The 27,960-nt window shown below is 38.7% G+C and overlaps 3 protein-coding genes and 1 long non-coding RNA gene across 20 annotated transcripts in view; 3 read left to right on the top strand and 1 right to left on the bottom strand.

The window, feature by feature from the left end:
- LOC127520458 (SLAM family member 5-like) overlaps nt 1-27,960 on the top strand; it is a 162,261-nt gene that overhangs the window by 30,812 nt on the left and 103,489 nt on the right. The window lies entirely within an intron of this gene.
- zgc:194627 (uncharacterized protein LOC799208 homolog) lies at nt 2-3,110 on the top strand. Its single transcript, XM_051908589.1, has 4 exons — nt 2-333; nt 944-984; nt 1,342-1,668; nt 1,878-3,110. The coding sequence occupies exons 1-4, from the start codon at nt 287-289 to the stop codon at nt 1,988-1,990; spliced, it is 528 nt and encodes a 175-aa protein (XP_051764549.1). The 5' UTR covers nt 2-286; the 3' UTR covers nt 1,991-3,110.
- On the top strand, nt 4,431-6,627 carry LOC127520472 (uncharacterized). The gene is made up of 4 exons (XR_007932132.1): nt 4,431-4,563; nt 4,824-4,863; nt 5,218-5,544; nt 5,706-6,627. It is a non-coding gene; the product is annotated as an uncharacterized LOC127520472 (long non-coding RNA).
- The window catches only part of LOC127520452 (unconventional myosin-IXb), a 50,362-nt gene continuing 33,867 nt past the window's right edge, over nt 11,466-27,960 (bottom strand). For 2 of the 17 annotated variants that reach the window (XM_051908535.1, XM_051908546.1), the window contains 31 exons: nt 27,190-27,385; nt 26,842-26,917; nt 25,895-25,987; nt 25,007-25,120; nt 23,925-23,964; nt 23,421-23,537; nt 22,823-22,903; nt 22,534-22,644; nt 22,308-22,427; nt 22,071-22,220; nt 21,819-21,976; nt 20,662-21,723; nt 20,503-20,566; nt 20,158-20,283; nt 19,368-19,486; nt 18,647-18,753; nt 18,387-18,565; nt 18,115-18,222; nt 16,675-16,845; nt 16,502-16,543; nt 16,309-16,420; nt 16,152-16,225; nt 15,884-16,076; nt 15,619-15,747; nt 15,435-15,540; nt 15,215-15,346; nt 15,003-15,126; nt 14,759-14,806; nt 13,252-13,367; nt 13,024-13,151; nt 11,466-12,681 (listed from right to left, as the gene is read on the bottom strand). In XM_051908535.1, the coding sequence (XP_051764495.1) occupies nt 12,257-12,681; nt 13,024-13,151; nt 13,252-13,367; nt 14,759-14,806; nt 15,003-15,126; nt 15,215-15,346; nt 15,435-15,540; nt 15,619-15,747; nt 15,884-16,076; nt 16,152-16,225; nt 16,309-16,420; nt 16,502-16,543; nt 16,675-16,845; nt 18,115-18,222; nt 18,387-18,565; nt 18,647-18,753; nt 19,368-19,486; nt 20,158-20,283; nt 20,503-20,566; nt 20,662-21,723; nt 21,819-21,976; nt 22,071-22,220; nt 22,308-22,427; nt 22,534-22,644; nt 22,823-22,903; nt 23,421-23,537; nt 23,925-23,964; nt 25,007-25,120; nt 25,895-25,987; nt 26,842-26,917; nt 27,190-27,385 (4,821 nt within the window). In that variant the 3' untranslated portion in view covers nt 11,466-12,256. Of the gene's footprint in view, nt 12,682-12,856; nt 12,919-13,011; nt 13,152-13,251; nt 13,368-14,758; nt 14,807-15,002; nt 15,127-15,214; nt 15,347-15,434; nt 15,541-15,618; nt 15,748-15,883; nt 16,077-16,151; nt 16,226-16,308; nt 16,421-16,501; nt 16,544-16,674; nt 16,846-18,114; nt 18,223-18,386; nt 18,566-18,646; nt 18,754-19,367; nt 19,487-20,157; nt 20,284-20,502; nt 20,567-20,661; nt 21,724-21,818; nt 21,977-22,070; nt 22,221-22,307; nt 22,428-22,533; nt 22,645-22,822; nt 22,904-23,420; nt 23,538-23,924; nt 23,965-25,006; nt 25,121-25,894; nt 25,988-26,841; nt 26,918-27,189; nt 27,386-27,960 lie in introns of all 17 variants that reach the window. The other 15 variants (XM_051908543.1, XM_051908542.1, XR_007932117.1 and 12 more) reach the window with 15 other exon arrangements.

The raw sequence follows: 27,960 nt of genomic DNA, 5'->3' as shown, positions 1-27,960 counted from the left end.
GGCCTACACTGGATGAGAGCATCACTTCAAAAGCATATAGAACCCATTTGTAATCAAAGACGCTGTATAGCAGTATAGATCTTTATCACTTACTTTAAAAACGTACGTTTTCAAAAATTAACATAACTGCTTCAAAATTACACAGACTGAAAACCCCCACTCGAGGTAAGGGCGGGGCTTTGACTTCATCCCTGGACCTGTATCGCCCTCCTACGAGAGGCGGCGCTACTTTCACTTTAGGGAAGGCGCTTTTTTTAAAAACTTAGTTTGTAACCAGAGATGCAGTATGATGCTGTTGTTGACGGCTAATTCTGAGAGGAACATGTACCGACGGTAAGACGGCTTACTTTTAAAAAAAGTCTCAAATCTATAATCATTAATTTTCAGTCTACAACAATGTACTGGTGAGATTCGGAAGGGTTTTCATGCGTGTGATATTGAACGTCTCAGTTAATGTTTCAGTTAGTCAAGATAGGCCTAGCCTATGGTTTGATGTGCAGTGTGGGATAGAATGACTCTTATATTTATGTACATGTGCAAAATAATTTATTGGGACATTTTTGAATGAAATAATTCAAAATTCTGTTTCATGGCCTGTTTGACACTTATTGACAGACAGAGGGGAAAAAAAATCTAAACAAACCATGTGCACGATGTGAACTGTAAACAAGACGTAAATTCTGCAAAAAGATTCATGACGGTCATTCATTCATTCATTCTATTGAACAAAATAACTGTCAGTTAAAGGACTTGGACCAGTCAGCCAATCAAGTTACAGCCAACATAGTGTAGGCGGGACTTATTTTCAAATAATGCACGTTTAAAAGGATATCGCTGATTTGTTTTTGTTGTCGTAATGATGGCAGAATATTTTGAATTACTTTTTAAGGAGTTGACATTGATCAGCATAATTGCTATTAAAATGTTCTCTCTCGATTTTCAGATGCTGTTTCATCTATCTGTTGGTACTGTTAATAGATACAGGTAAGAATAGATACTGTACAGTAGGATACAGGTTTGAAATGTGTTACTTTGCAGTTTTATGACTTTTTTTTGCCATTACAATTTATTTGCAAAACAATTCCAGTATGATTTAAGAAGATCATTTTGCATTTCAATGGAAGATTATTACTGTACAAAGAGTCACATGATCAATATATATTTTTTTTTAGCTACATTTGCTTTCAGACTTAGAAATTCAGAAATAATTGTAATATTAAATATTTGTGAAAAAAAAAAAAAATCCCTGATTTTCTGTTGTTTCATGCTTTTGGACCCCACTGTATAATAATAGTGAATGATTACATTTATGTAAAACTAAAAAAAGTTGTTGTTTTCTAGCCTCTCTGCACAGGTTGGTTGAAGGCGTTGAAGGAGGCTCTGTCGTTTTGCTGTGCAGCAAAAGCAGCACTGTACTTGAAGAAAAACATCTGACAGTTCACTGGAGACACAACGACACCAGGAATGTATATGATATTATCCAGGGAGAAGTTTCTGTAAAGGAACAAGACCCAGCGTACAAGAACAGAGCTGAAGTTTTATCTGAAGAGCTCAAGAAGGGCCAGATCTTTCTCAAACTCACCGATCTTAAGCTCTCCGATAGAGGAACGTTCCTCTGTTTTGTTCCGGATTTGAGACTTTATCACAGTACTCAACTGGTGGTCAAAGGTGTGTTGTAATGTAATACTCCTGATTTTATACATTTGATGTTTCTATGTGAATGCAATCTAAACAGAGTTGGTTTAAATAGTCAAACATGTTGTAAAATATTATGTTTTTGCATGATAGACAGCACACATATTTTGCTCTCAACAGAATAACTAATAGTTTTCTAAGTGTTTAATTTTACTCTTTCTTTTTTTTTTATGCCTTCACAGAACGACCAGTAAAAGAATACAGAGCAGATTATGTAAAAAGCCATGGTGGAACAAGCCTGGGAAGGACTCTGCACATCCTACTTTTATCTGGATTCATTCTGCACTTTATTTGATTCTGCCCATTCTATTGTAAATTGAAAAACAAAGCAAACCAGGCCATTGGGCCCCATTTTTGTGGTGTTTGTTAATAGATGATGTGCTGCACTTCTAATCTTTTTATACTACACAATGCAAATGAATAGTACAATTAAAATTTTTTTTTTTTTTTAACATAAAACATTATTTAAAGCTATAATGAATCAAAGATTTGTGTTCATTAATGAATGAATGAATGAAAATGTGTCATTTTTAAACCTGAATGAAATTATTTCTTCTGCTGAATACAAAATAAGATATTTTGAAGAATGTGGGTAACCAAAGAGTTGGTGACCAGCAACCCACATTCTTCAAAATATCTTATTTTGTGTTCAGCAGAAGAAAGAAATTCATTCAGGTTTAAAACAACTTGAGAGTGAGTAAATGATGAGAGAATTTTCATTTTTGGGTGAACTATTCTTTTAATGTTAATACATTTATTATTGTTATCTTCCTACAGGTCCATCTGAACTGTTAATTTTATTTTATTAAGTATTTCATTTGATATTGTCCATTTTGTACACTTACATTTATTTTTTATATAAGAAGATACTGTTTATCTTAAAAAAAGTTATTTTAACCGAGGGACCCCCAAATAAAATTCTGCTTAGGACCCTATAGCTTGGGCCGGCCCTGATCCTACTTAATACAGTGAGCTTTACTGTAAGGTATGGAGTCGTTTTGAATCTGACGGTAACCCTCACATCAGTTGAGTATAACATGCACCGACGGTAAGAGTTTCTCAATATAAACTATTCGTTTTTGAGTTTAATAACAGTCTCAGTGGGCTTTTAAGTCTGGGACATTGAGTGAATGTGTCATTTAGACAACAATATATTGGAATCGTGAAAATTAACCATGGTTACTACACTTTTACTACAGTAAAATTTATTAAGGGGTGGTAGAATGATAGTTAATGTTGTCTCAAACATAATGATGACAAAAACTATAAACAAGACACAAGACAGTGCACACTTCTGTCGAATGTCGTGCATAGAAAGTTTCTCGACCCGTGTCATTTATCACTTATTCGAACCATAGAGCTGTCAGCCGCTCTGATCTGGAGCTGTCAAAGTGTGTCACAGATGTTCGGAGTGACCAATCACAGGCGCGTTATTGAAAAAAGAAATAAATAATAATGTTTAGAAATAAATAATACATTACATATTGTGTTGTGGTGGTCAATATAATATCCAGGCCATTTTCAGTGATTTTAATTCATAACCATTTCAATAAATTCAGATAATATGGCAATTTAAAGCATTTTTCACAACAGGATACTGCAAGTTTTGTAAAATACCTAAGTCTATTTATCGTCCATAAATTCTTTTTTTAGTCATTTTACTTGAGCTCCTGAATGTTCAAACCAGAGTTTTTCTAATTTTTTGGTTTGGTTGACAGGTACAACCAACCATTTCAGTGCTTTTATACATGTGTTACTTTATAAGCACTCTCTTCTGCTCTGCTGAAGCTTGCGGTGTGAAACAAGTCATACCATATGTAGGAGTGTGAATGCAAATACTAGCTACACTTGCTTGATTTCACACATTGTGAAATGAATTACCAATATTTGAAAAATGGACGCTATTGCTGTTGCCATAATAGTCTTCTTCTTCATCAGTTTTCTCTAAAAACTTGCAAAATCACTGTCAAAGTACTACATTTGAAGAAGAATTTAGTTTGCCACTAATATAAAAATAGTATATGTTCTATATCAGGGGTGGGCACTGCCCTGCATAGTTTAGCTTCAACCCTGATAAAACTCACCTGCCTGTAGTTTTCTAGTAATCCTGAAGGCAATGATTAGCTGGTTCAGGTGTGTTTGATTAGGGTTGGCGCTAAACTCTGCAGGGCAGTGGCCCACCCCTGTTCTATATGAATGCAATGCTATATCTGCCATTTTTGGCATTGCAATGTAAATTGTGTTGCTTCCATGCAATTTACAAGTCCTCTTCCAAGGCCTCATGGGATAGTAAAGTGTCTTTGTATGTATGTAACACTCACTGCCATATTTCTATTGTTTAGACTCTGCCCTACTAACTACAACATTGTGGTTTGATTCCCTCCTTAACTGATACCATGTTGGACCCTATTATTATTCGATGACTGATCAGCAAATTCATTCTTTCGTGTGACCGACTGTAGTGTGCAATCTGGTGCCTGAAAACTGAAAAGTCCCATCCCACCATGACAAAAGCAGACAGTGGGGTGGGACAACAGAGCTATGGAAGATTTTTGTCTTATCTCCTTCTTTTGACTGATTTTTTTTTCTCACTCAAAGTAGGTCGACAAATCAGTTAAAGGGTTTTAATAACGTGTTTTCAAAAATTAACATACTGCTTCAAAATTACACGTATGTTGAAGACCCCACTCGAAGCCACCAGGAGGCGGGGCTTTGACCTCATCCCTGCACCTGTATGAATCACCCCTCCTACAAGAGGCGGTGGACTTTAACTTTACAGAGAAAGCGCCTTTTAATAAACAATTGTAACCAGAGATGCAGCATGAAGCTGTCCTTGACGGCTAATTCTGAGAGTAACACGTACCGATGGTAAGGCAGCTTTCTCAAACTGCATGATGTAGAGTTAAATCTATCTAAAGTCTATCATCATTAATTTTCAGTCTACAACAATGTACTCGTGAGATTTGGAAGGGTTTTCAGGCGTGCGAGTCACTATAGCCTGTGTATGGTCAAAGTGCAGCGTGGGATAGAATGACTCTTATAGGCTATTTATGTGCAACAGAATTTTGTTTAAGGAGTTGACATTGATCAGCATAATTGTTATTAAAATGTTCTCTCTCGATTTTCAGATGCTGTTCATCTATCTGTTGGTACTGTTAATAGATACAGGTAAGAATAGATACTGTACAGTAGGATACAGGTTTGAAACCACTGAAACGTTTTACTTCGCAGTTTTATGACTTACATTTTTTTTTTTTTTTGCCATTACAATTTCCAGCATGATTTAAGATCATTTTTCATTTCAATTATATGACTGTATAAAGAGTCATATGATCAATGTAATTTTTTTTTTTTAGCTACATTTGCTTTCAGACCTTATTTCAAATTCATAAATAATTGTAATAATATTAAATATTTGAGAAAAAATCCCAGATTTTCAGTGTTGTTTCATGCTTTTGGATGCTAATGTCTAATAGTGAATGATTACATTTATGTAAAACTAAAAAAATTGTTGTTTTCTAGCTTCTCTGCATCAGGTAGTTGAAGGTGTTGAAGGAGGCTCTGTCGTTTTGCTGTGCAGCAACAGAAGCACTGTACTTGAAGAAAAACAACTGACAGTTCACTGGAGACACAACGACACCAGGAATGTATATGATATTAGCCAAGGACAAGTTTCTGTAATGACACAAGACCCAGCGTACAAGAACAGAGCTGAAGTTTTATCTGAAGAGCTCAAGAAGGGCCAGATCTTTCTCAAACTCACCGATCTTCAGCTCTCCGATAGAGGAACGTATCTCTGTTTTGTTCCAGCTGTGAGACTTTATCACAGTACTCAACTGGTGGTCAAAGGTATGTTGTAAAAATTCCTCACTCTACTTTTGGGCTTCAGTTTTAGTGTCTGTAATCTGTGCACTTATTTTGGTCAAAGTATAATAGTTTTATAAGTGTACAGTTTGTTTTTACTCCTAATAGTGTTTTTGTTTTTCTTTCTTGTTGTTTTGCCTTAACAGAAAGATCATTCATAAAATGCACAACTGCTCAAATAAGAAGCCATAGTATAGAAACAAGGCTGGGAAGGACTCTGCACCACCTAATTCTCATAGTTTCATCTGGATTCATCCTGCACTTTATTTAGATAGATGCACTGATATACAATTTCTAGCTGATACAGATTAATATAATTTTTTATATTTTACATGAAACCTGATGTGTTGATATAATCTATGGAGTTCATTTAAAAACTGTTTTCTGTTGTTTTCTTGTATAATGTGCCACACTAATCTTTCTCACATGCACACTGCGAATGAATAGCCACTGAAATGAGAACTGAAAATTATTTATAACATTTACTTAAGTATTTCTTAATGAAACAATTTATATGAAAGCTGTAATGAAGGTTGGTTCAGCCTATGAGGTTCTGATGTAGGTTATATAAAATAATGTGTAGCCAAATTAATGGGTGACGGAAATTAACCCTTCATTTCATATTCATTTTAACTTCTTTTAGCTCATTGAAAACGCGCTGCCTTTGGCCAATTCTAACCTCAGAAACTGAGTGTAATATTCAATAGACCACAAATAAAAAGAAGTCGTATGGGATTGATGGTGCTGGCGTCTTTATTCCACGTGGAGCGCCATCACACACACACACACACACACACACACACACACGTTTGTTTTTGTGAATTTTGGGGACATTCCATAGGCGTAATGGTTTTTATAGTCTACTGTACAAACCGTATTTTCTATCCCCCTACCCTTAAACCCATCACAGAAAACTGTGCACATTTTTGTATGGAGCCGTTTAAGAACACATGTCGACTCCTCCTATGAGAGGCGGAGATTGCCGCGATTATTTGAATCTCAGTGTATTTTCAAACGGAGCGCTGTTTCTGAATCTGACAGTAAACCCTCACATCAGTACAACATGTACCGACGGTAAGACTTTCTCAATTTAAACTGAACGTTGTTGAGCTGGGGGGAAAAACGTAATGAAGACTGTGCATGACGCGAGACGTTTGAATGAAACTGCAAACGAGACACAAGGCAGTGGGACCGCGCATGCAGTGCACACTTCTGTCGTGTATAGAAAGTTTAACGTATCCTGTGTCATTTATTTGATTGAACTGCACCTGTCTGTCAGCGAATGAATGAATAAATAAATAAAGCTGATTGCTTCTGCTGTATGATGCCAGGAGGGATAGCGTTGTTTTTATAACAATGGGGAAAAAAAACGTTTCTGGACTTTTTCTCATGCTTTACAGATGCTGTTTCATCTATATGTTGGCACTGGTAATAGATACAGGTAAGAGACGATCAAAGACTTTAAAGTGGAGTCCAAAGGTTTGAGACCGTTAGTGAAAATTATTAAGTTACATTTTTATGATTTCATTACAAACTATCAGCAAACTATTTGAGCTGAAATTTAAACAGCAAAAAAACATGGAACTGAGAATGCCTCATTTTGCTGTACATTGAATTTTTTTTCTTTCATCCAATTAAAAAAAAAATACACTGAAAAAATGTTTTCATTCATCTAATTAAAAAATGTACGCTGAAAAATGCTTTAATTCATCCAAAAAAAAAAAAAAAAAGTTTCACATCTATATTTTATGACTTGAGCCAATGAAAAATAAATAACTTACCCTAAACAATATTTTATATTTCTATAAAAACTAGTTTATAAAACCTGGCACAAAGTATATTTTTCTTGTTGAAGAAAGTCAATTATTTAAATTCTATGTTTGATCTAAACAAAAAGATATAGATTTAATCAAAACAAAAATTCTCATTTAAGAAATATGTATTAGAAACTACTTGCTTTATCCAATCAAATAGATATAGATTTAATTAAACAATTTCTAATTTTTCTCTTTTTTAAAAATACAAGTTAAAAGAAATTTTGATTTAAACAAACAAAAGGATATGGATTGTTACGTGTTAGCGAGGATTAGGCCGATAGACGACGCCACTTTAATGATAAACACCTGCTGTTAACAAGCAGAATCACTGAAGGAAAGAGAAACACAACTACAACTTTCTTCAGCCACAGCCTTAGATGAACTGAAGATAAAAGACACTAAGTCTCTGAAGATCTGATTAAACAACTCCACAAACAGCATTACCAGCTTCACTTATTACTAACCAGACTGACTTTATTTCTGTCACACGTCTACAGAAGTTCTTATGAGAATTAACAGAGGTTTAGATGTTGATGATTTATTGAGATTAATTTAATGCATCAGTTGTTCTCTGGCTGCTGTAACTGAACATTTGTTATGGCATAAATGTCAAGAGAATGTATGATCAGGTGCACATGGTTAAGTGATGGTTAGTGACCCAATATATTGATCTTATTCAGAGTTTAATTTCTGATTAAATGGGTGATACATTATTAACTATAGTAGAACTGTGATTTTATGACGTGATCTAGCAGTGTTGTGACAAATAGAAAAAAAATTTAAAACCAGTTTGTGCACAAAAAAGTGTTGGTCTACGGCATCATTCTGACTCATACAGACATCAAGAATCAATGTATGAATCACAACAATGGTGACAGTTTAAAAAAAGCTTCATGCTGCAATGCATGCTGGGTACCCACTTAGTACAAACTTCATCCATGGCTCCCAGCATGCATTGCAGCATGAAGTGTTTTTTTTTTTTTTTTTCCACCACCATTGATTCATACATTGATTCTTGATGTCTATATGAGTCAACATGATTCATATTATCTGATTGCCACAACACTGCTGGATCTCATGCCATAGAGTCACAGTTCTACTATAATGAATAGCACAATGCTAAGAACGTATCACTAATTTAATCAGAGGTTAAACTCTGAATAACATCAATAAATCTGGTCACTAAATAACTGTCATCAACATTTAACCATGCACCTGATCATACATTCTCTTGACATTTATGCCATAACAAATGTGTTTTACAAACACTCAAGTTACAGCAGCCAGAGAACGACTGATGCAATAAAGTCAACACTGACCTTAAAGATGGTAACTTGAAATGAATCTCAATAAATCATCTAAACCTTTGTTAATTCTCATAAGAGCTTCTGTAGACATATAACAGAAATAAAGTCAGTCTAGTTAGTAATGAGTGAAGCTGGTAAAATTTTGTAGTTTGTGGAGTTGTTTTATCAGATCTTGAGATTAAATGTCTTATATCTTCAGTTGATTTCAATCTGATTCTGCTTGTTAATAGAAGGTGTTCATCATTAATTCGGCACACGTCCACTGGCTCAACATTGTGATGTCTGTCAGCATGGGCTATGGACGATGGCATCGTCCATCGGCCTAACACTAGCTAACACGTAACAATCCATATCCTTTTGTTTGTTTAAATCAATTTCTTTTAACTTGTATTTTTAAAAAAGAGAAAAATTAGAAATTGTTTAAATATTTATCTATTTGATTGGATAAAGCAAATAATTTCTAATACATATTTCTTAAATGAGAATCTGTGTTTTGATTAAATCTACATCTTTTTGTGTAGATCAAAAATAGAATTTAAATTAATTGACTTTCTTCAACAAGAAAATATTTTGTGCCAGGTTTTATAAAACAGTTTTCATAGACATAGAAAATATTGTTTAAGGCAAGTTATTTATTTTTCATTGGTTCAAGTCATAAAATATAGATTTGAAACATTAACCTACATTTTTTTTAATTGGATGAATGAAAACTTTTCAGTGTCATTACACCAGCTTGATTTGAGATGTTCTAAAGAGCATCTTCAAATGATCTACAAATAATAAAAGTGTAATAATCTTAAATATTAAAAAAAAAAAGTTTTCCAATGTTGTCTCAAACTTTAAGACTTAACTGTAAGTAAATACTCAACAATTAAACGTTTTGTAACACTGAAAAGTTGTTGTTTTCTAGCTTCTCTGCACAGGTTGGTTGAAGGCGTTGAAGGAGGCTCTGTCGTTTTGCTGTGCAGCAACAGAAGCACTGTACTTGAAGAAAAATATCTGACAGTCCACTGGAGACACAACGACACCAGGAATGTATATGATATTATCCAGGGAGAAGTTTCTGTAAAGGAACAAGACCCAGCGTACAAGAACAGAGCTGAAGTTTTATCTGAAGAGCTCGAGAAGGGCCAGATCTTTCTCAAACTCACCGATCTTCAGCTCTCCGATAGAGGAACGTTCCTCTGTTTTGTTCCAGATGCGAGACATCATCACAGTACACAACTGGTGGTCAAAGGTATTTAATAACTCCTAACTCTACACATTGGAGTTTCTATGTGTTTGTAATCTAAAAAATTTAGTTTGAAATAGCCTTAACATCTTCTAAAATTTGTATTTGCATGTCACACATATTTTGGTCATCACATATTAAAGGTGCTGTATGTCAAGCATAAAAATAGCAGCGTATTGCATCCATGGAAGCCAGCAAAAAAGCTAGGTCAGAGATCACAGATTCGACCTGACCTAAAAAGCCTTGGCATCCATCTAAAAAGCTTTATGACCAGAGGCATATTAAAACATGGATAAATCAACTCATCAACTTACAGTGTAAAGCTAGTCGCCTTCCATTGTCATTTGTGCTCGTTCCTATTACGTGTCCTCAATCTGGCCACCAGCATAAGCATCGAGTCTGAGGAGGGCAGGACAAACAACTCTATCTAATATTTTGAATTTGGACAGCAGTACCCATTTCAACCACTACTGTCAATACTGCACCTTTAACTAATAGCTTTCTGAATGTTTATTTTTTAACTATTTTTTTTCCTTAACAGAACGACCATTAACCAAATACTCAGCAGTTGAAGAAAGAGCCCATGATACAGGAACAAGCCTGGGAAGGACTTTCCACCTCTTAATTCCTTTTTCAGGATTCATTCTGTACTTTATTTGAGCAGGCTTTTCTGGTAGTTCTCTTGTCAGTGCAGCACAGAGCAAACCAGACCATTGTATCCCTGAGCAGGCTAAATATGACACAATTCAGGCAGGAGATCATTTTTCTATTTTGTATGAAACCTAATATGTAGATATAATCTAAAGTATTTTTTTTTTAAATCCAGTTTTATATTCTGCAGACATTGTTGAACAGTGGTATCATACATTTTTGCACATTTTTCTTGTAGATTTTTGCACTTTTTAGTACATTTGTAGTACATTCTTATTTTTTTGTGCTAAACAATGAATGATTTAATATATAAAAATATGTGGGCAATATATTATAAATACATTTTGTATACATTATATATTATTCTTATATTTTAAATAAAGCCTATTTTCTATGTCTGATAAGTATATTTAAAAGTGTATGAAAGATGGGTTCAAGTGTACTACAAGTGGTAACTAAATGCATTTTTTTAATGCAGAGAGAGCATGTTAAAAGCACATTTTAGTTCATGTTCATGGTGTCTCAAAATAGCACAGTTGAGTACACTTGGATGTTCTTAATATACTAAAAATTATTCTTTAGTATTTAAGATATAAAATACAAAATTTGTGCATGAATATGAATATTATGGAAGTGTACTAAGTGTACTGAAATAAAGTGTATTTTAGTGCACTTTACAGCTGAATAATGCATTCAAATGAAATTTTTTACAATGACTAAAGTATTTCTTAATAAAACATGATAAAATATATAATGAATGATTTTTGTGTTCATTAATTTAATCAAAAGGTGATAATTAGGATTATCGATTATGTAGAACAGGCAGAAAATGTGTAGATGGTCAGTGAGGTAAAAACGAAAACACAAAGAATTATGGGTAAGACACATGAAAAGCACAGGTTTGTGGCCAGTACAAATTGTATTGTAAGAAAATAATTAGTTTCATTTCTCCATTAAATGCGAAAAACATCACTGAAGACTCAAAAACAGCCATACTAGTAGGCACATGACAGTCCACATGATGCAAGACAATCATAGACATCCAGCCCGACATTCGTTCCATACTTTTCAATCATGACAACATTCAACAGTGGACGTAACGCTTGACTTTAGTATTAAACACAATGGCTTGGCCACTAACTGTATTTAGTCCTACACAAAGCTATTCTGAATAGACATCCACACAGATCCAAAGTGTCATATCGCTTATCGAAATGAAAAAAATGAAGAAGTTCTGGAAAATTGCATTCGGTTATTGCATTCTGGTCCAAGAGGAAAGTGGCTAGGGCTGTATCCTTCCTCCTCCTAGTCAAAACTTGTGCATTGAGTGTTTGTGCAGAAGGAGGATCTACAGCTTAAAAGTCCTTTTAAGATGATCCAAACATCATCAAGGAAACATTCCTCATGGTTGAATTAATTTTTCCTGTTCGTTAAGGACACAAAAAGGTGCAGGACTGTTTTTTTCCTGATGCTAAAAAAGTAAAAATACAAAATCAAGCAACAAACATTGACATGTCAACGTCTGTATGCAGCACAAATCTGAGTCTTAAAAAAGTCTCATTTAAAATCCAATATATTATTAGTATGGAAAAGTGCTAGGGTGAGACAATTCTCTTTATCAGTCACTATGACCATGGCAAGCAGTCACCGCCAATGACGACAACCAATCTAAATGTTCTAGGCTTTGCAACTCAAACTGTATCATTTACGAAAGCAATGTCCGGGTCCGAGAAACGTCGGGAGGAGGTCTGGAGCTCCTGTTTGCTGGAGGTGTCTGAGGCCGCAGTTGAGGACTGGAAGAGGAGCTCTGTTCCTGCTGCGATGTACAGGGACTGGATGCTGTCTTTGCGGCGGCCGGGTTGCTCGCGCCGCTGGATGAGGGTGAGCGACTGGGCTTTTCGGGGAGGGAGGGACTGTACAGCCGGGTGGCACAGGACTCCTGGGGGAAGTTTGACCGTTCCGGGGATGATAGGGTAGCGACGCTGGAGCTGAAGCCTGGGAGAAGACAGTGAAGGAAGAGAGGGGCCGTCAGCCCGTGTGTTGCCTCCCTGGGCCAGGATGACAGACTTAGGAAGGCAAGCTGGTTTGGATAATCTTGGCACTACCATTGGTTGTCCTACAATAGGGAGACAGAACCAATCAAGCCCCAAAGCAGGAGAAACCCCAATGCAGAACCCAAGACATGCCACCAAACAGTCATTGAAAGGAAGGAAGACAACATGCAGTGTCTTATTCCGTCACCGCAACCATGCACATAACACCGAAACACTTGGGTTAGAGGAGATCACAACCTGCTACAGAGTGGACGGCACCGCCACCCTCTTTAAATGCGCCAGGAACATCCCGTCCAGACCTGCGCTACACACAACAGGGACAGGACCCACACATGGGTGACTACTGCAGAGGAAAGAAAAGGAGATTGGTCCGAAACGGAGGCAGTCTGTACCTTAATACTGACCTTCCGTATCCGAACAGACTGCTCGCTCGTCCAGCAGGCTCTCAGAGCTGACTGACGCCTCCGAGTCAAAGTTCTCCTGGTCAGAACCGGGCTGATCTAGTTCAGGTAGCCTGCAGGCGAGGTCCTCTCTGGAAGACAAACACCATTCAAGAGTCATGCAATCTGGCTCGAATGATCACAAGTGGCTGTGTGATTACTTGTGATGAGATTTCCTTTACAACTACATACTTTTCTTGCTTGATGGACTTGATCCGTTCCACCAGGCTTCGCTCAGCTTCATTGTCTGAATCCAGGGCCTCGTTCTCAGGTACAACACAAAGGTCGGTAGCTGGCTTCTCCCGAATCTAGAGTCCAAACAGATAAATTTAACTCAAGATAATGTGACTGAAGATTCTTCCCTCATTGCCACAAAAAAGGAAACAGAAAGGAGGTTCTTCAGTGAAGGTACTATAGCACTAAAAAAAAAAAAAAAATCATTTGACTCAATTCTCTTCCCGTTCAGTTAGTCTATGGCCCTGTTTACACCTGGTATTAAGATGCGTTTTGGTCAAACAGATCACAAGTAGACGAGGGAGACATAACCTTTTACACCTGGTGTTTTAATCTGTCTCTTTTGTCCACTTTTGACCACTTCTGTCCTGATTTCCTCAAGGTGAGGGTTTATGGGGGGGTAAATGTATGAGCTTTTTCAGATCTTTCGATCTAACGGACAAAACAGTTTACATATGAACGCGAAATGATCTGATGGAAAAACATACGGATAGCTGCTTTCGTTTCTGCTCTGAACACGGTGTGTGCGTGTTAGAAATCAGGAATGGTGAGCGAACTTAGTGCTTGGTACGTTTTTCCTCTTCAAACGACAAAGTTTAAATCCTGTCTGGCTAGCGCGCTTCCCATAATGTTTATGAATTAGGTCGGTAAGTAGAGTAGGTGGTCTTTTGTGGCTGTTCGAAGGCATTTTGACCACATGAGCATCTACTCTGTGAAAGCAATCCGGTCTAATGTGTTTTCGACTACCTCTGGAAGTGGACAGGCTCAAAATATTTTAGACTCTGTTAACACCTGTATTTAGCATCGTCCATTTATGATCGGACTGATGAAAACGCTTCTTGATACCAGGTGTAAACAGGACCCATAAAGTAAAAAGGGATGTTGTAAGTTGAGATGTTGGGATGTTGTAAGTGTGGCACAATCATCCCTTGTGCAGAGGAGATGAAAAGTGCTGGAGATGTTTCATAAAAGTAAGTATGGAAGATGGAAAGGTCTCACAGGAGAGAATTTTAACCACTTGGATGTATGTCATATTGTATTGAGGAACTAAATACAAGTCTGGAAGTTTCCATGGCATGAGTTTCAAAGGTTTGTAGGAATCAAAAACAAAGATTAACAGTCAGACTTGACAGCTTATTTTTCTTCATGCTGTATACTATTACTGTGTTCAAGAAATAATTAAAAAAAGATCGCCTGTTTCTTAATATAATAACAGAATGCATATTGCTTTTAAACAACTGATTTCGCATAGCTTTGAAATTCATGCCATTCACTGCAGTGACCACCCAAAACCATCACACAACTACACCGACACCCACTTGAATGTCTACAGCTCTAAAGTGACACTAAAACATGCAGTGGGATGAGTTAGTATTAGTAGGTCATGACTTCTACACTGCATGCACACTGGATGCATGAACATGCCAAACTACTGGGGTTCACAATACCACAGGGGCATACGTACCGCCACTTCTTTGTAAGGAGTGATATATCTGAGAGGTAAATGGCAGCACTACAGAGACATTAAAAAAGAGAAGCAAAAAAAGCGTTGCGACAGTTACTCTTTGTTGGTGCCTTGTGGAAGGTTGTGGACTGTTGGGATTGTTCAAGAGGAAAAATATGGGCATTTTTCACAGGCATCTGGAAACAAACCACTTTCAAATAATGCAGAAATGCATTCTGCTAAATGACAGGTAAGTCAAGTTTACCGTGTTTTTTCTTTTTAGCTTGAGCTGATTGACAGCCAGTGCCTCAGCGTATTCCAGCTGCTCAATCTCCTCCAATTTCTCATTGTATCTCCGGATCTGTTCGTTAAGTAGCATCTCCACACAACTGAGGATAGTAAAAATTCAGTCTGGAGACTTCACTTTAAAATGACACATTCTTATTAACGACACACTATAACTTGCAGTGTTCTTACGTGGTGGTTTTGGCGACGTCCTTCATGCTCATGAGCGGGTCGGCGCTGTCCGGACAGCGGAGAATGCAGGGGGCAAAAACGATGGCCAGAGAGTTTGGCGTCATCCGATTGCTCTTCTCCTCCTTCGCAACCCTGAAACAAAACCAGAGCATTAATACCTGAAGGCTGCACGGTTTTCTACTCAGAGCGTTTGTTTTGTAAGGAATAAAATCATCTGTACCTGACAAGGTGGAAAATGAGTCTCTCCAAGGTGTTGAAGTTTGCTGTTGGAAGCTGTTCCAAAACTTTGTAAATGGCTTGCAATTGCTCTAGCTTCTCAGGCAGTTCTATGAAAGACAACAAAAGTGTTATAGCAAGCATGAGGGATGCCATAAGGGCAAGAAAAAGGTGTCATGGGGACCAACCTATGGCACGGAGGAAGTCGTTGTAGTGCGTGAAGGTCATGAGAGGTTCGGGCAACTCCCTTAGCCACTGTTTGACCAGGCCAGTGACAGCATGGATGGGGTAATCCTCCAAACAAACATTCTCTGGGCCTACACAGACAGGCAGTCATTAAAATTATCTGAGTGGGCAAAGTAAGCTACCAGACTTCAGTAATCAAAAGTCTGGCTACAAGAGGCCATCTTCCCAATGTGCCATTAAGTTCTGGTAATATCCATGATGGCTCACCTGCTTCCAACAGCTGGTGTAGCTCCTTCATGCGATTGGCTGAGCCAGACTTCCTGTAAATGCCCTCTGTGTACAGGCCGTTCATTTCCACGTGTTCCAGCATTATCTCCAGCACAATTGGCACAGGGGTCTTGTTATTGACCAGGTGGCACACGCGCACACCAAAGTGTTGCGATCCAGGCTCATCATCACACTAGACCCAGAGAACACAAAAATCAACCAGTTGAACAAGATGTCAAAATGAATGCTTAGAGGATAGGACTCTTACCTTCTTGGAGCAGAATGTAGAGCAGTCTATGACGATTTTACTAATGCACTTCTTATGGCAAACCATTTTACAATCTGAAATAAAAATTGGTCATCATCAATGACGTCGTCAGTCCGATTGAAGGTGAATCGGTAGGGTAAATATCAGAGATACTCACAACTGCACATGTAAGCCTTCTCCATACCCCAGATGTAGGAGGTGCACTGATCACAAGACTGCATGATGTTGACTTGGTAGTTTGTAAACACATGGTCCAATGGATTCTCCAACTAAATCCAGACAAAATGTTTACATTTATTCACAATGAAGAGTCAGTCTGAGAAGATGGATGGTTGGATAGAAATACTTACACTTTTAGCCTTCTTCCTTCTCATCTTACGACTTTTGGGGGGCTAAGACAGATTTTTCCCAAGGTAAGTTAAAAAGTTAACATGCATTCATATCAAGTTATCAACATTAATAACTGTTATTTAAATCAGATAATGAAAGTCTTGAGGGTAACAGGGGATGCATGAACTTTCACCTTGGCTGGTTCGGCCTCTTCTTTTTTGATCTCCGCTCTGATGAAGCCGTCCAGAACTGACTGGAAGAGATTGACCACCAGCGGTACCTCACCCTTCTGTTTATCTCCAGCCAGACTGATCACTTTATTCTGGTAGGAATTCATCAAAGCCTTATACCCAATTTGTGGTTTCTGTAGGTAAGTGAAGGAAGAAGAAATTAATAACATGAACTAGATGTTTAAGTAATCTGAATACTGTGTTTGCCCATGCAAAGCTCGGATGATGTAGACAATGACCAGGGCTTTGCTTTCTGGTTGCTTAGGTGCTTTTGAGCACATTGCTCTACAGTTGTTAGCATGATGTGGGCGGTTGCTTGTTAGCACAGTTCAAAAGATCTAAAGCATCTCCATCAATGAAAATGTCTGGGACAACAGAAGTTTCATTATTACGCCATTAGATGGCGGCAAAGACTGTCTTTATGAGTGTGTCAGTCAGTAGCGAAGACTTTTCTATTGAACACGGAACAAGACGCAACTGACAAAGGCTTTGACTAGCGCTGTCAGTCACGGGAAAACCCCTTAACTGTTAAAAGGACAAGATATTGCAGCAGACATTTAAACATATTTTTATTATGAACATAGCACTGACCTGAAGGAAAACATAACACATACATAACACAGTAAGTTTCAATGAACAATATCAAATGAGAACAAACAGTTTACATTGCTAAGAGTGGTTGCTAAGGGTGTTGTGTAGTGATACACAGAACCGTTGGGTGAAGCGGTCATAGCCGCGTTTTATCATGAATAAAACACAGCTTTTGACCAATCAGAATCAAGGACAGGAACTAACCGTTTTATAATTTTTTTATATACATTAATTACTCACCCTCATGCCGTTACAAACCCGTAAGACTTTTGTTCATCTTCACAAATGACAATCTTTTTGATGACATCTGAGAGCTTTCCATGCCTCCACTGACAGCTATGTAACTGAAACTTTGGCGCTTCAAAAGGTTCATAAAGTCAACATAAAACTAATCCATATGAAATGAGCTGTTTAATCCAAAAAGCGATCAAGTCTCTTCAGAAAATCTGAACTAAAATGCTCAATTAATATGGATTAGTTTTATGATCTCTTTATGAACTTTTTGAAGCATCAAAGAGGTAGCTGCATATGCTGTCTATGGAAGGACACAAAGCTCTCAGATTTCATCAAAAAAATCTTCATTTGCATTCCAAAGATGAACAAAAGTCTTACGGTTTTGGAACGACATGAGGGTGAGAAAATGATGACAGAATTTTCATTTTTGGGTGAACCAACCCTTTAATGATTTGAGCAAACTTATAACTCAACATGAGCAAAAATAATGCTTGAGCTAACAAATCGATTGATAGGATGTAGAGTATGTGGACTACACTGCAGTTTTTGTGTGTGTTGGTTGTTTTAGCTCTACTTACAGAGATCGAGTACATCCCCTTGATGTTTTCTCTAAACTGCACAGTGGCAGTAATGAAGATGTGCTCCGTTCCTGAAAGCTGCTTTCCCCGTGAGCGCAGGTCATTCACCTACACCGCAAGAGGGAAAAAGAGCAAGTCTGAGAGGTTGCAAAGCCTGTCAGAAATTGTATATATTCTAACCACAAGTCTTTAACAGTTCTTTTTTACACTCTTCAATCGCTACTGCATAACCACACAATCAAACATCTTGCAGTCATATCCATTCTTCATACCTGATTGCCCAGAAACTCATCGAGGTGGCGTAGCTCATTTGTGTTGGTGATCACACGGTTCAGCGAGGCGTTCCACTGCTCAGAGGCCCGAGTCGACGAGTGACTGATCATGATGCTGGGCGTCCGACCCAGTCGGCCCGCATGAGTCTTTGAATTGTGCGGGCGTGATGGAGAAGTAGCTATGAAAAAAGAACAGTAGAATGAATGAAGGAAAAATAAAACGATCTAGATGAATTATGTGTTGTCTTCGCAGTATGCACCTTCTTTTTGATCCAAAAAGGAAGCCAGGCTCAGATCTCCATCTTCTGGGGTCTGAGCTTCTTTATGTGGACGCTTCTTCAGGATCTTTCTGAAAAACCCTGTTGTCCTATGGAACAAAAATGTACCATTTCATGAAGTTAGCTGTAACAAGTTTTGGATTTTATTAATACACACCCTAGCAAAACAAGCTGGGAGGTCCCATTATGCAAGGGATCAAAACACTCAAGAGATCACACACCTCTGCACAAAGTATGGAATTTCAGGAATCTCCCTTTCTCTAATAGCAGATGCCTTGCATCCATATAAAGGAGTCTGTAACCTATGCCAGGAGTCAGACAAATGACTACCCCTGATGTAAGCCAGTGGCGTAATTTTCCCATGAGTTCAAATGAGTCAGATTTCCTGTGTGACCATGTTCTACTACAGATAAGAGTATATGCATTTCGGTTCAAAGTGTTACTAAGCCCTGTATTTTGAGAAAGACAGTCCTGCAGATAAGGCAAAGGCTTGACACATAGTTATGCAAATATATCGAAAAAGTTTTGTTGCATTGTCAAAATGCAGGTCATAACATAATGCAAGTATGCGTTACATTCCCAAGGGATGCTGTAGAGGAAGTTAGAATAGACTGTCCTCTTCTACAGATTTGTCTTGGTGAAGCAACATTTTGAGAAGAATAAAAGGTAGTTAAACTGGAAATACTGGTAGGCTGGACAGTACCTCTCTGGGGTTGACGGCTGGAGAGGCGATACATCTTGCAGGTTGGGGCTGTCATGAACTTTTTCCTTCATCGTATTGGCCTTTGTTCTATCAGGACCAGCACCAATGCTGGACTGTATCTACACCAAAATTTATGAACACAGTAAATGTCTTAGTTCTATACAACACAGTCTAGTATACAGTAACAACCATTTTTGCTGATTGTATAACAATGGGCACTCTGTCGTACTGTAAAGAAGAAAGTTCCTGTATAGATAACACCTTAAAGGAAGCTAAAGTGCGAATGCCTCCCTATATTTATCCCAAACTGAGTAAGTGATTATTTACTTGAAAAAGAATCAAGAATGGAACTTTAATAGACAAACAATATGGAAAGATAGAGGAAATAATAAAGTAAACCAGAGTCTAAATTGTCTGTCAATACTAGTTGAGGTTTTAGTCTGTTATCCCATAAGTCCAGTTTTAAAGCCCACTGAGCTGTCAGAATACAAACTGCAGAGCAAGGAGTTTTATTCAATCAGAGCAAGCTCTACTATGTTAGCAGCTTGACAATAGGTCACTCATTGAAATCTAACAGTACAGAATTTGAAATTTTGCAAAGCTGTGTCCTAAAACACTGTGCCTATTTGATAACAGACTAATGGCATTCAGGATCATTTCTTTTTCCTCAGTGTAGCCCAAGTTCTAAGATATCTGCAATCCCACCCATGATTCCAAGCACTTAATCAACTAGCAACCCACACACCATAGCTCCCCGGACGGCATCTAATATCAGGCTGTAATACAACACCTCAAATGGACTCATGGGGGGCAATGGAAAAGTCCAGTACTCTGCATCCTCCATTTCAACACTTTTAATGGGCAAACATATACGTGCAAGGGCGAGCCGTGGCTTACGTCTTGGACGAGCGTTTCCCTGAATCAGCCAGAGAAGCATAATCACTTAAACTCAAGTGATTGTTTCATTTATAATCGTAAATTACCAATGTAACCAGAACAACAGATTGTCTGGTTGCATACAGAGACACATTAGCCCCATTGGGAATCTTGCAGTGGAACTTAACCAGTTGAACAAAGGCACAGAATCAATATGTTCCTTCACGTTTATTAACCAGCTGAATTAAGTAAACGTTACCTGTGATGAGCCACCTGAACCTATTTTGGATACATCATCTAGTGACATAGAGATCCCACGATTCCTGGTAAAGTTTGGGAAACCAGATGGAAAATATTGTTAGAATCATAAGAGGAGATGAAGAAAGTTATAAAAGGAGAACAACACAGGAATCCATACTGGAGAGTTTTGATGTTCCTGTCCTCCAGACTTCGGGGTCCTGCCACAAGGTTTTCTGGCTGAGTGTTGCTTCTCAATGGTTCCTTTCTCCTGTTGGTCTCTTCTTTGGAAAGAGCAGGTTGAGCAGCGATGGCCGGGTCACTGTAGCCATTTCTTCTAGGCCCGGAAGTAGGGATATCTAACGGTAAGGTGGAGGGTCGAACAAGTTCGGATGGGACTTCTTTAACATCCTTTTTGCCCTTGTCACCTTTCCAAGCCACAAAGGTATACTGATCCAACTCTTTGCTGTCGGACCGCTCCTTCAGCTTGCCGTCTGCTTTTCCTGGACTCTCTGGAGTTTTGCTCTTGAAAGGAGTATCGTCTTTTCCGGCCGAAGCCGCCCGCTCACTTTCTCTCTGGTTGTGCTCTAGGCCACGTTGTCTCCTCAGCTCCCGTTTTTCCTGACTTCTGGATACTGGTAGTTTGGAAAGCGAAGGAGCTCTGTTTTGGCTCTGTCCAGTCGGGGTTTCAGGAGACATGGGTTTACCTTGTGAACCTTCTTCTCTGGGAAGTGTGGATGATTCTTTCTCAGTTTGCTTCTGTTGCTCCTTGACCTCAAGGGGAGGACCAGCCTCCACTTGAGGAATCTTCTCAGAATTATTTTGCTCTTTTGGGACAGGAATTTCATCAACATGGGCCCTGCCCTGACCTTCAATCTCAACATCCACAGGAGCCTTACTGTGCTCAAGGACTAGTGTCTTCTCATCTCCAGGCTGCTTGCCTGATGTTGGTACTGTTGGTTGTTGTAGTGGCGTCTTCTCCTGCTGCTCAGCCTCTAAAGCAAGCCGAGCTTCCCTTTCCTCTTGCTCTTTCTGTCTTCTAGCTGCTTCCTCTTCCTCTCTGGCTTTCCTGGCTGCCTCTTCTTCCTCTTTGAGTCGCCTGGCTGCCTCCTCAACTTCTTTAGCTCGCCTGGCGGCCTCTTCGGCTTCCTTGGCTCGTCGAGCTGCTTCCTCCTCCTCCTCTTTTCTCCTCCGAGCTTCCTCTTCCTCTCTCTTCCTCTTCTCTTCCTTTAGGAAGTAGTACCTAACCAGATCAAATCCAAAACTTACTGAATCATGTTCAATAATCCAAAAATCTATATTAAGGTGATTTCATGATGACTCGTGTTAGGTCTATACCGTTTGCGAGCTGATTGCCCCCTTGCAAGTGCCTGTATCTTTGTGATGGAGGCTCGTGTTTTTTGATATTCAGCTTTTTGTTTGGAACCACGCCATGCTCTCTGGATCAGAACCGCAGCTTGGTAGAACTTCTCTTTGCGGAACATACGCCATGAGCGCTGTAGACAAGGTCAATCAAATATCAGACATGAGTAGATTGCCAAACACAAGACAACTGCAAGAATACTACCCAAACACAAGTTTTTGATATACCTGGATCACGATGGCTGCCTCTCTCATTCTAATAAAGTCCATCCTCTCCATTTTGGCTCTAAACCAGCGCTGCAAGAAAATAATTTTGTGCATGACATCCTTGTGCAGGATGTCCTGAAGCTTTTGCCTTTCAAGCTCTTTGAGATACACCTGTACAAGTGGAACAACACCAGACATAACTGTTAAGAGTCAATAACTAGAGACATTGTCACTTAAAACATTTAAGCGCAAGTTAACCTTGGTTTTTCCAATCTGGTAGGTAGTGTGGTCAAAGCCAAGCTTGTGCAACAGAGATGATATGTCCTCCAGGGACGTAGCGTTCTTTGGCAGCAACACACGAAACTGCTCAGTAAACTCCTGTAATGCAGAAAAGGAGCTTTGCTTATTCAGACAAACCATGTAACACACTTCATTTGAAGGGTTAGGGGTTTATTCCAATCACTAGGTCAAATCTATGCGTTACCTGAAAGGTGTATTTGGCTCCGTAACCTGATCGTCTGATGCGCACCGTTTCCAACATGCCTGTGTACCGCAGCTGCTGCACAATGAGTGCCTCGTCAAAACACATTTCCCTCTGAATGTGAAATACAAAATAATAAAGAAAATTACTTTAGTTAAAAGACATATCTCATATAAAAGTTTTCCTCAAAGCTAATGTGCATATATGAACAGTTCAAATTAAGACTAGGAATGTGTATGATTTCATGTTGACTAATTAGTGAACAGGGTAAACAAGAATGTGTTATTTGCACCTTCTCAGCATTGGAGCGGAGGCATCGGATGAAGAATGGTTCTGCCTTCCCCAGCGTTTCCAGGAGCTTACTAAGAGATGTCTACAAGATAAAGAGAGATTATAAGACTGCGTGGAAGACTAGAAGAGAGTCACACATGATGCCTATTACATCCATTAGAGAATAATATTCTTAGCATTCTCCGATGCTAGCATTTGAAATGTAAGTGCTACAGTTTCCAAAATGTAGGGAGATCTCTGTTGTTCCTTTCTGTCTACTGCCCTAGATAAGCAGCTGTTTTCTATTCTGTCACACCAATAGCTCTTCTGGCACAAAATGTTTATGTTAGCATCTAAGCTAACAGCATGTTACTCTTAGCATAAAAAAAATATTTTTTTTAACCAGTAATTGTATGCAAAGCATACTGAACTGTTGTACTAATAATTTTCAGCATTGAATAAAATGAATGTTCACGCACAAGCACCATCTGGAACAGATTGGTGCTTATGATGCCTTGCAATGCTACCTCCACTAGGTTATGGAACAGAGCATTTGTTTTTAGGCTGAACCACCAAACTTGGCATGAACAGCCAGGCTAATCTAATATAGTTTTTTTTACTTGAAACTGGGCACTGATGCTGGGAGGACGTTTCTTCTTGTGCAGATGAAGCAAAGACTTGGTGGTGCGGTCATGGAGGCCCACTATGAACTTCAGCGAACGAGAGTCCAAAAGGTTCTGCCCAAACACACAAAAAGAGAAAGTGAATTTCTCTCACACAGAGACTTTATTTTGCCACATGAGTGCCATGGGAACATGACAGCATGGAAACTCTCATTCCAGCCAGAGCCTAAGCAGTAGAGTCTTCAAAACATTTACCCTGCACAGCACATGTGACGGAAAGTCATAAACAATCAAATGGTGATGAAAATGAGAATGTACCAGCTGTGCTGCAAATGCTCACAGGTTAAAGATATGCCTGGCTAGCGCGGCCACGTTGACATTACTCTAAGTCTGGTTGAAGTTATCAAAACAGCAGCAAGACACCTTGAATGTTAAAAAACACCTAGTCTGTGATCTTTTAAATAGGCACAGGTTGATCAATTCAAAAATCGAGAGGTTTACCTTGGGAATGAGTTGCTTAGTCTTGGAGTTCTTGCCTTTCCTGTAAGGAGGAAGAGGAAGGTTGATGGTTTGTTGAGATAAAAAAACGAATGGACGCAACTTGTTAGTAGAGTGAGTCATGCATTTGCTTGTGGAACATGAGTAAAGGCGCCTACACACTTGAGAAGCTCAGATGGAGCATTTGACGAAGAAGAATGTAAGATTTGTTTACGCAACGGTGTGGAATATGCCGAGACTACATTCGAGCCCAATCAGCTGTCAAACTCCCCACTGAAATGAATGGATTTGCAGTGTTCTTGGATGTTAAATCTATCATGTAGATGGACAGGAAGATGTAAGATTTGTTGCAGGTGTGGGTCCACATTCCAGCGATTGAAATAGTCAACCATCCCCATCGAAATCCATAGATTCGCAATGTGTTCTCAGAGGCTAAATCTAGCATGCAGACGATGTAACAGCAAAGATGGTTCCAGAGGAGATAGGAACGTCATGGAAGGGGGGAATGATGGACATTTCCCTTGATACACGTAATCTATGGGAGAGGTATTCCTACTTTAGGGTGGATGACGGTTATTATGAGAGGACAAGGTTTATAATTCAACGGGAGTCAATGTCTGTGGTCTTTGTAAGCAATGATTCTGCAGCTTTCCACACCTCATAAAACATTACAGACTTAATGGGTGGGTCTTGAGAACCAATAAGCTCATGCAGCATGTTATTAGCATGTGGATACCATTCCAAGCTAGCGTTAATGAAGATCAAACTGCTTTCAACTCATAAACTCCGCATTCCTCTTACATATGCCGCCAGGGAGCCATCTAAAAATAATTGAAATACTTGTTAGACGGGTATTATTAGAGCAGGGTTAAGGGTGGTTTGAGTTACGCAGTAAATCATAAGGTTAGCCGACAAGTAATGCTGTAAATTTGGGAAAGTTTGATAGCAGGGACTGTTCTGTGAAGATTTCTCACAACTAAGCTTAGCAGAGAGCCAAAAGCATTGGCTTCAATGCCAAGGCATGAAGGGTCGGCAAGGTGGACCCATCCATTCAAGGCCAGAGAGCAGTCAGCGGTCAAACTCACTGGAGGGCGTGACGCGGGAACCGTAGGCGACCCCAGGACTGCAGCAGCTTACGTGGATCTTCCCCGTCCAACTGCAAGTCCTTAATGGAGTTGATGATTTGGGCATGCATGTCCCTGATTCAGCCCGGTGGAAAGGTGGGAGAGTTTGGGGGGGGGGGAGGAGACAGAGGGAGTAGGTAAGATGGGCAGGGAAGGGAAAGTATAGGAACCCAACACCAATGTTGTTAACAGACTTCGGGGAAAGCAAACGCCCTCCACCACAAAAAAGGAATCCATAATGTGGACATGAACAAATGCAGGCAAGTGTGTTAAAATTTTGAAATTAAAAAAACTTAATTTGGTGAACTATTCCTTCAAGCTTCAGTGGTGAATCCATGCTGTTGTTACACTGGTTTTGACCTGACGGGGTGTTAAATGGGGGTTGGCACTCCATTCAGCAAAGGCCTGGATTCATGCACTGGTTGACTTACCACACGGATCAGAACAACAGGAGGTCAAACAGGTAGGATTGGCACTGGGAGCTGGGGACGCACTGCTAATAGCTCCTCCACAAACCAGGAAGTGAAACCGCTTCTATTATAAACATCTTTAAAGGACATTTTATGGTTTCCTTCCCACTTTGGAGCACTTAGAGGTAATAAACCTCACAAGGTCCCGACAGGGATTTATGAGTGCATGTTGTGGATTTCTTTGAACAAACCAGGTTAAACACAAACTCTGACTTGGCCTTTGATCATATAAAGAGAGAAGAGCTTGCACTGCTAGTTTCTGGATTCTGCGAACATCTGAATGTGGTATTTGAGTTTGCTCACAATACCAGAAACCCAGCCTTCCCAAGCTGCCAAGCTCTCCCTGTCTGACCTCAATGTTCTGCTTAAGTCCACTTACTTCTTACTCTCATAACTAGCAAAGATGTCCTCAAAAGCCTCTAGAGGGCGCTCCTCTGAATGATCAAAGGAGAAATCAAGCATAGGAGCATGGCTGTAGAAAATAAACACCACACACACACACAGTCACTCAAGGGCCAACGCCACCAGCAGGTGCTGATCTATGACCAGCTTTATTGTCCATATGGGTTAAACTTTTGTGAAACTGATCATAGGTCAGTAACTGAGGGGAAACCCTTGACAAACACCGGAGGAAAAGCACAGGGACATTGCAGGAATATACTTGATAATTCTCACAAAAAAAAATCAGTCAAGAACACGTCCGGGTCATATTTCACTCCAAAATAAAAAGAAAGAAAAAGGGACTGCATTTTGCATAAATTATACAGACGTGATCACCATTATTGTCATTATATTTTCACAGCCCAGCCAACTTTCATTAGTAAAAAGTGCTAAAAATAAAGTTAAATTGTCTGTAATTTATGGTGATTGGAATGAAATGACTGATACAGTGGTATTTAAATAATTAAAAGATTCATTTTGTCTACTTAATATAGCGTTGATTGTGTTTTTTGTTTTTTAAAATGAAAATATTTCATTTTATTTTTTCATGCAAAATATATTTTCCTTTTTTTTTTTTTTTTTTTTTTTTTAGATGAAATATGACCTGGACATGTTTATGTGACATTCACCCAATAAATACTGTGTTATATTGTGTATTCTTTAATACTGGGGGGGACAAAATGTATGAGATTACTGTGAGAATCGGCCTGCAATGTGCCTTTGTGGAGAGACCGTGGTCACATGATCACCTGCCACACAAAGGCAACGAAAGGACAGGAAGAGATCAAGTTCCTCACAATACTTCCTCTCTCTCTCTCTCTTTCTCTCTCTCTCTCTCTCTTTCTCTCTCCCTTTTAGACACACCAGCTTGAGTCCAAAGCTTACCGGTACATCCTCTCAATGGGCAAGTTGGATCTCTGCAGCTCTCCTAGAGGAACTCTGGAGTTTGGTCTGACCACACCTGTATGTCCACACACACACAGACACAAACAGCGTTGACAGCGTTATTTCAACATGCGACGTAACACCCCACCCAAAAACTCTTGCAAACAATCTTACTCACTTATTTTTATTATCCCTTCTTAATTTATTCATTCAGAAATCCTTCTAAATATGACTGTTTGCGTCACTGGGCAGCTTTCTCACGTGCAGGCTATAAATAACCTTCTTAGACCCTGAGAATCCAAAGTTTTGGGCTAATCTAAAACTAATCCATAATGCTCCATGAGTTACCCGCAGTCTTGGCTGCCCAGCGGCGACCGGCCTCATTGAAGGCGGCCAATGCGCGGACGGTGGCACGGAGGATCCCCCATCGGAACATCGCCAGCGGATCCATCCCGATCAATTGCCGGACATAAGCTCGGTCACTGCTCCGCAAGAGAGCCACGATATCTGGACGCATGTGATCCGTGTTCTTCTCACGGAAATCCTGTTGCAGCCAATTTACATCAACATTAGCAGAGTCATTTTACGAAACAGGTGTCTATTATAATGCATTAATATTAACTAGATAAAATGTTAATATATTAAAATATAATAAACATATCATTTTATTTTTATTAGTATACGTTTAATAATTGATCATTTTACTATGCGTCATTAAAGACATTTTGTAAATATCAAAAAAAAAAAAATTGTCACCAAAAAAAAAAAAAAAAAAATTAAATATCAATTAAAACTATTAAATATTAATATGAATAAATATGATACATTTTTTTATTATAACTTTAACAGCTAATAATTTTACTGTCAATAAAGACATTTTGTAAACATAAAAAAAACAAAATTTATATTATTTGGCTCCTCCTAAAAAATAAAATCAAATTAATATATTAAATACAACATACACAAAATATTTTAATACAGCTTTAACAATTAATAATTTTACTATGTGTCATTAAAGACACTTAAAAAATAAACATACATAACATTTTATTTTCATTATTTGGCCAGCAAAAAATAAATATTAATTAATATAACACATTTTGTAAAGATCAACATTAT

The sequence above is a fragment of the Ctenopharyngodon idella genome, chromosome 10 (genome assembly GCF_019924925.1).
Source record: "Ctenopharyngodon idella isolate HZGC_01 chromosome 10, HZGC01, whole genome shotgun sequence".
Lineage (NCBI taxonomy): Eukaryota > Metazoa > Chordata > Actinopteri > Cypriniformes > Xenocyprididae > Ctenopharyngodon > Ctenopharyngodon idella.
The sequence above is the reverse complement of the archived record's forward strand: the minus strand, read 5'-3'. Positions and strand labels throughout refer to the sequence as shown.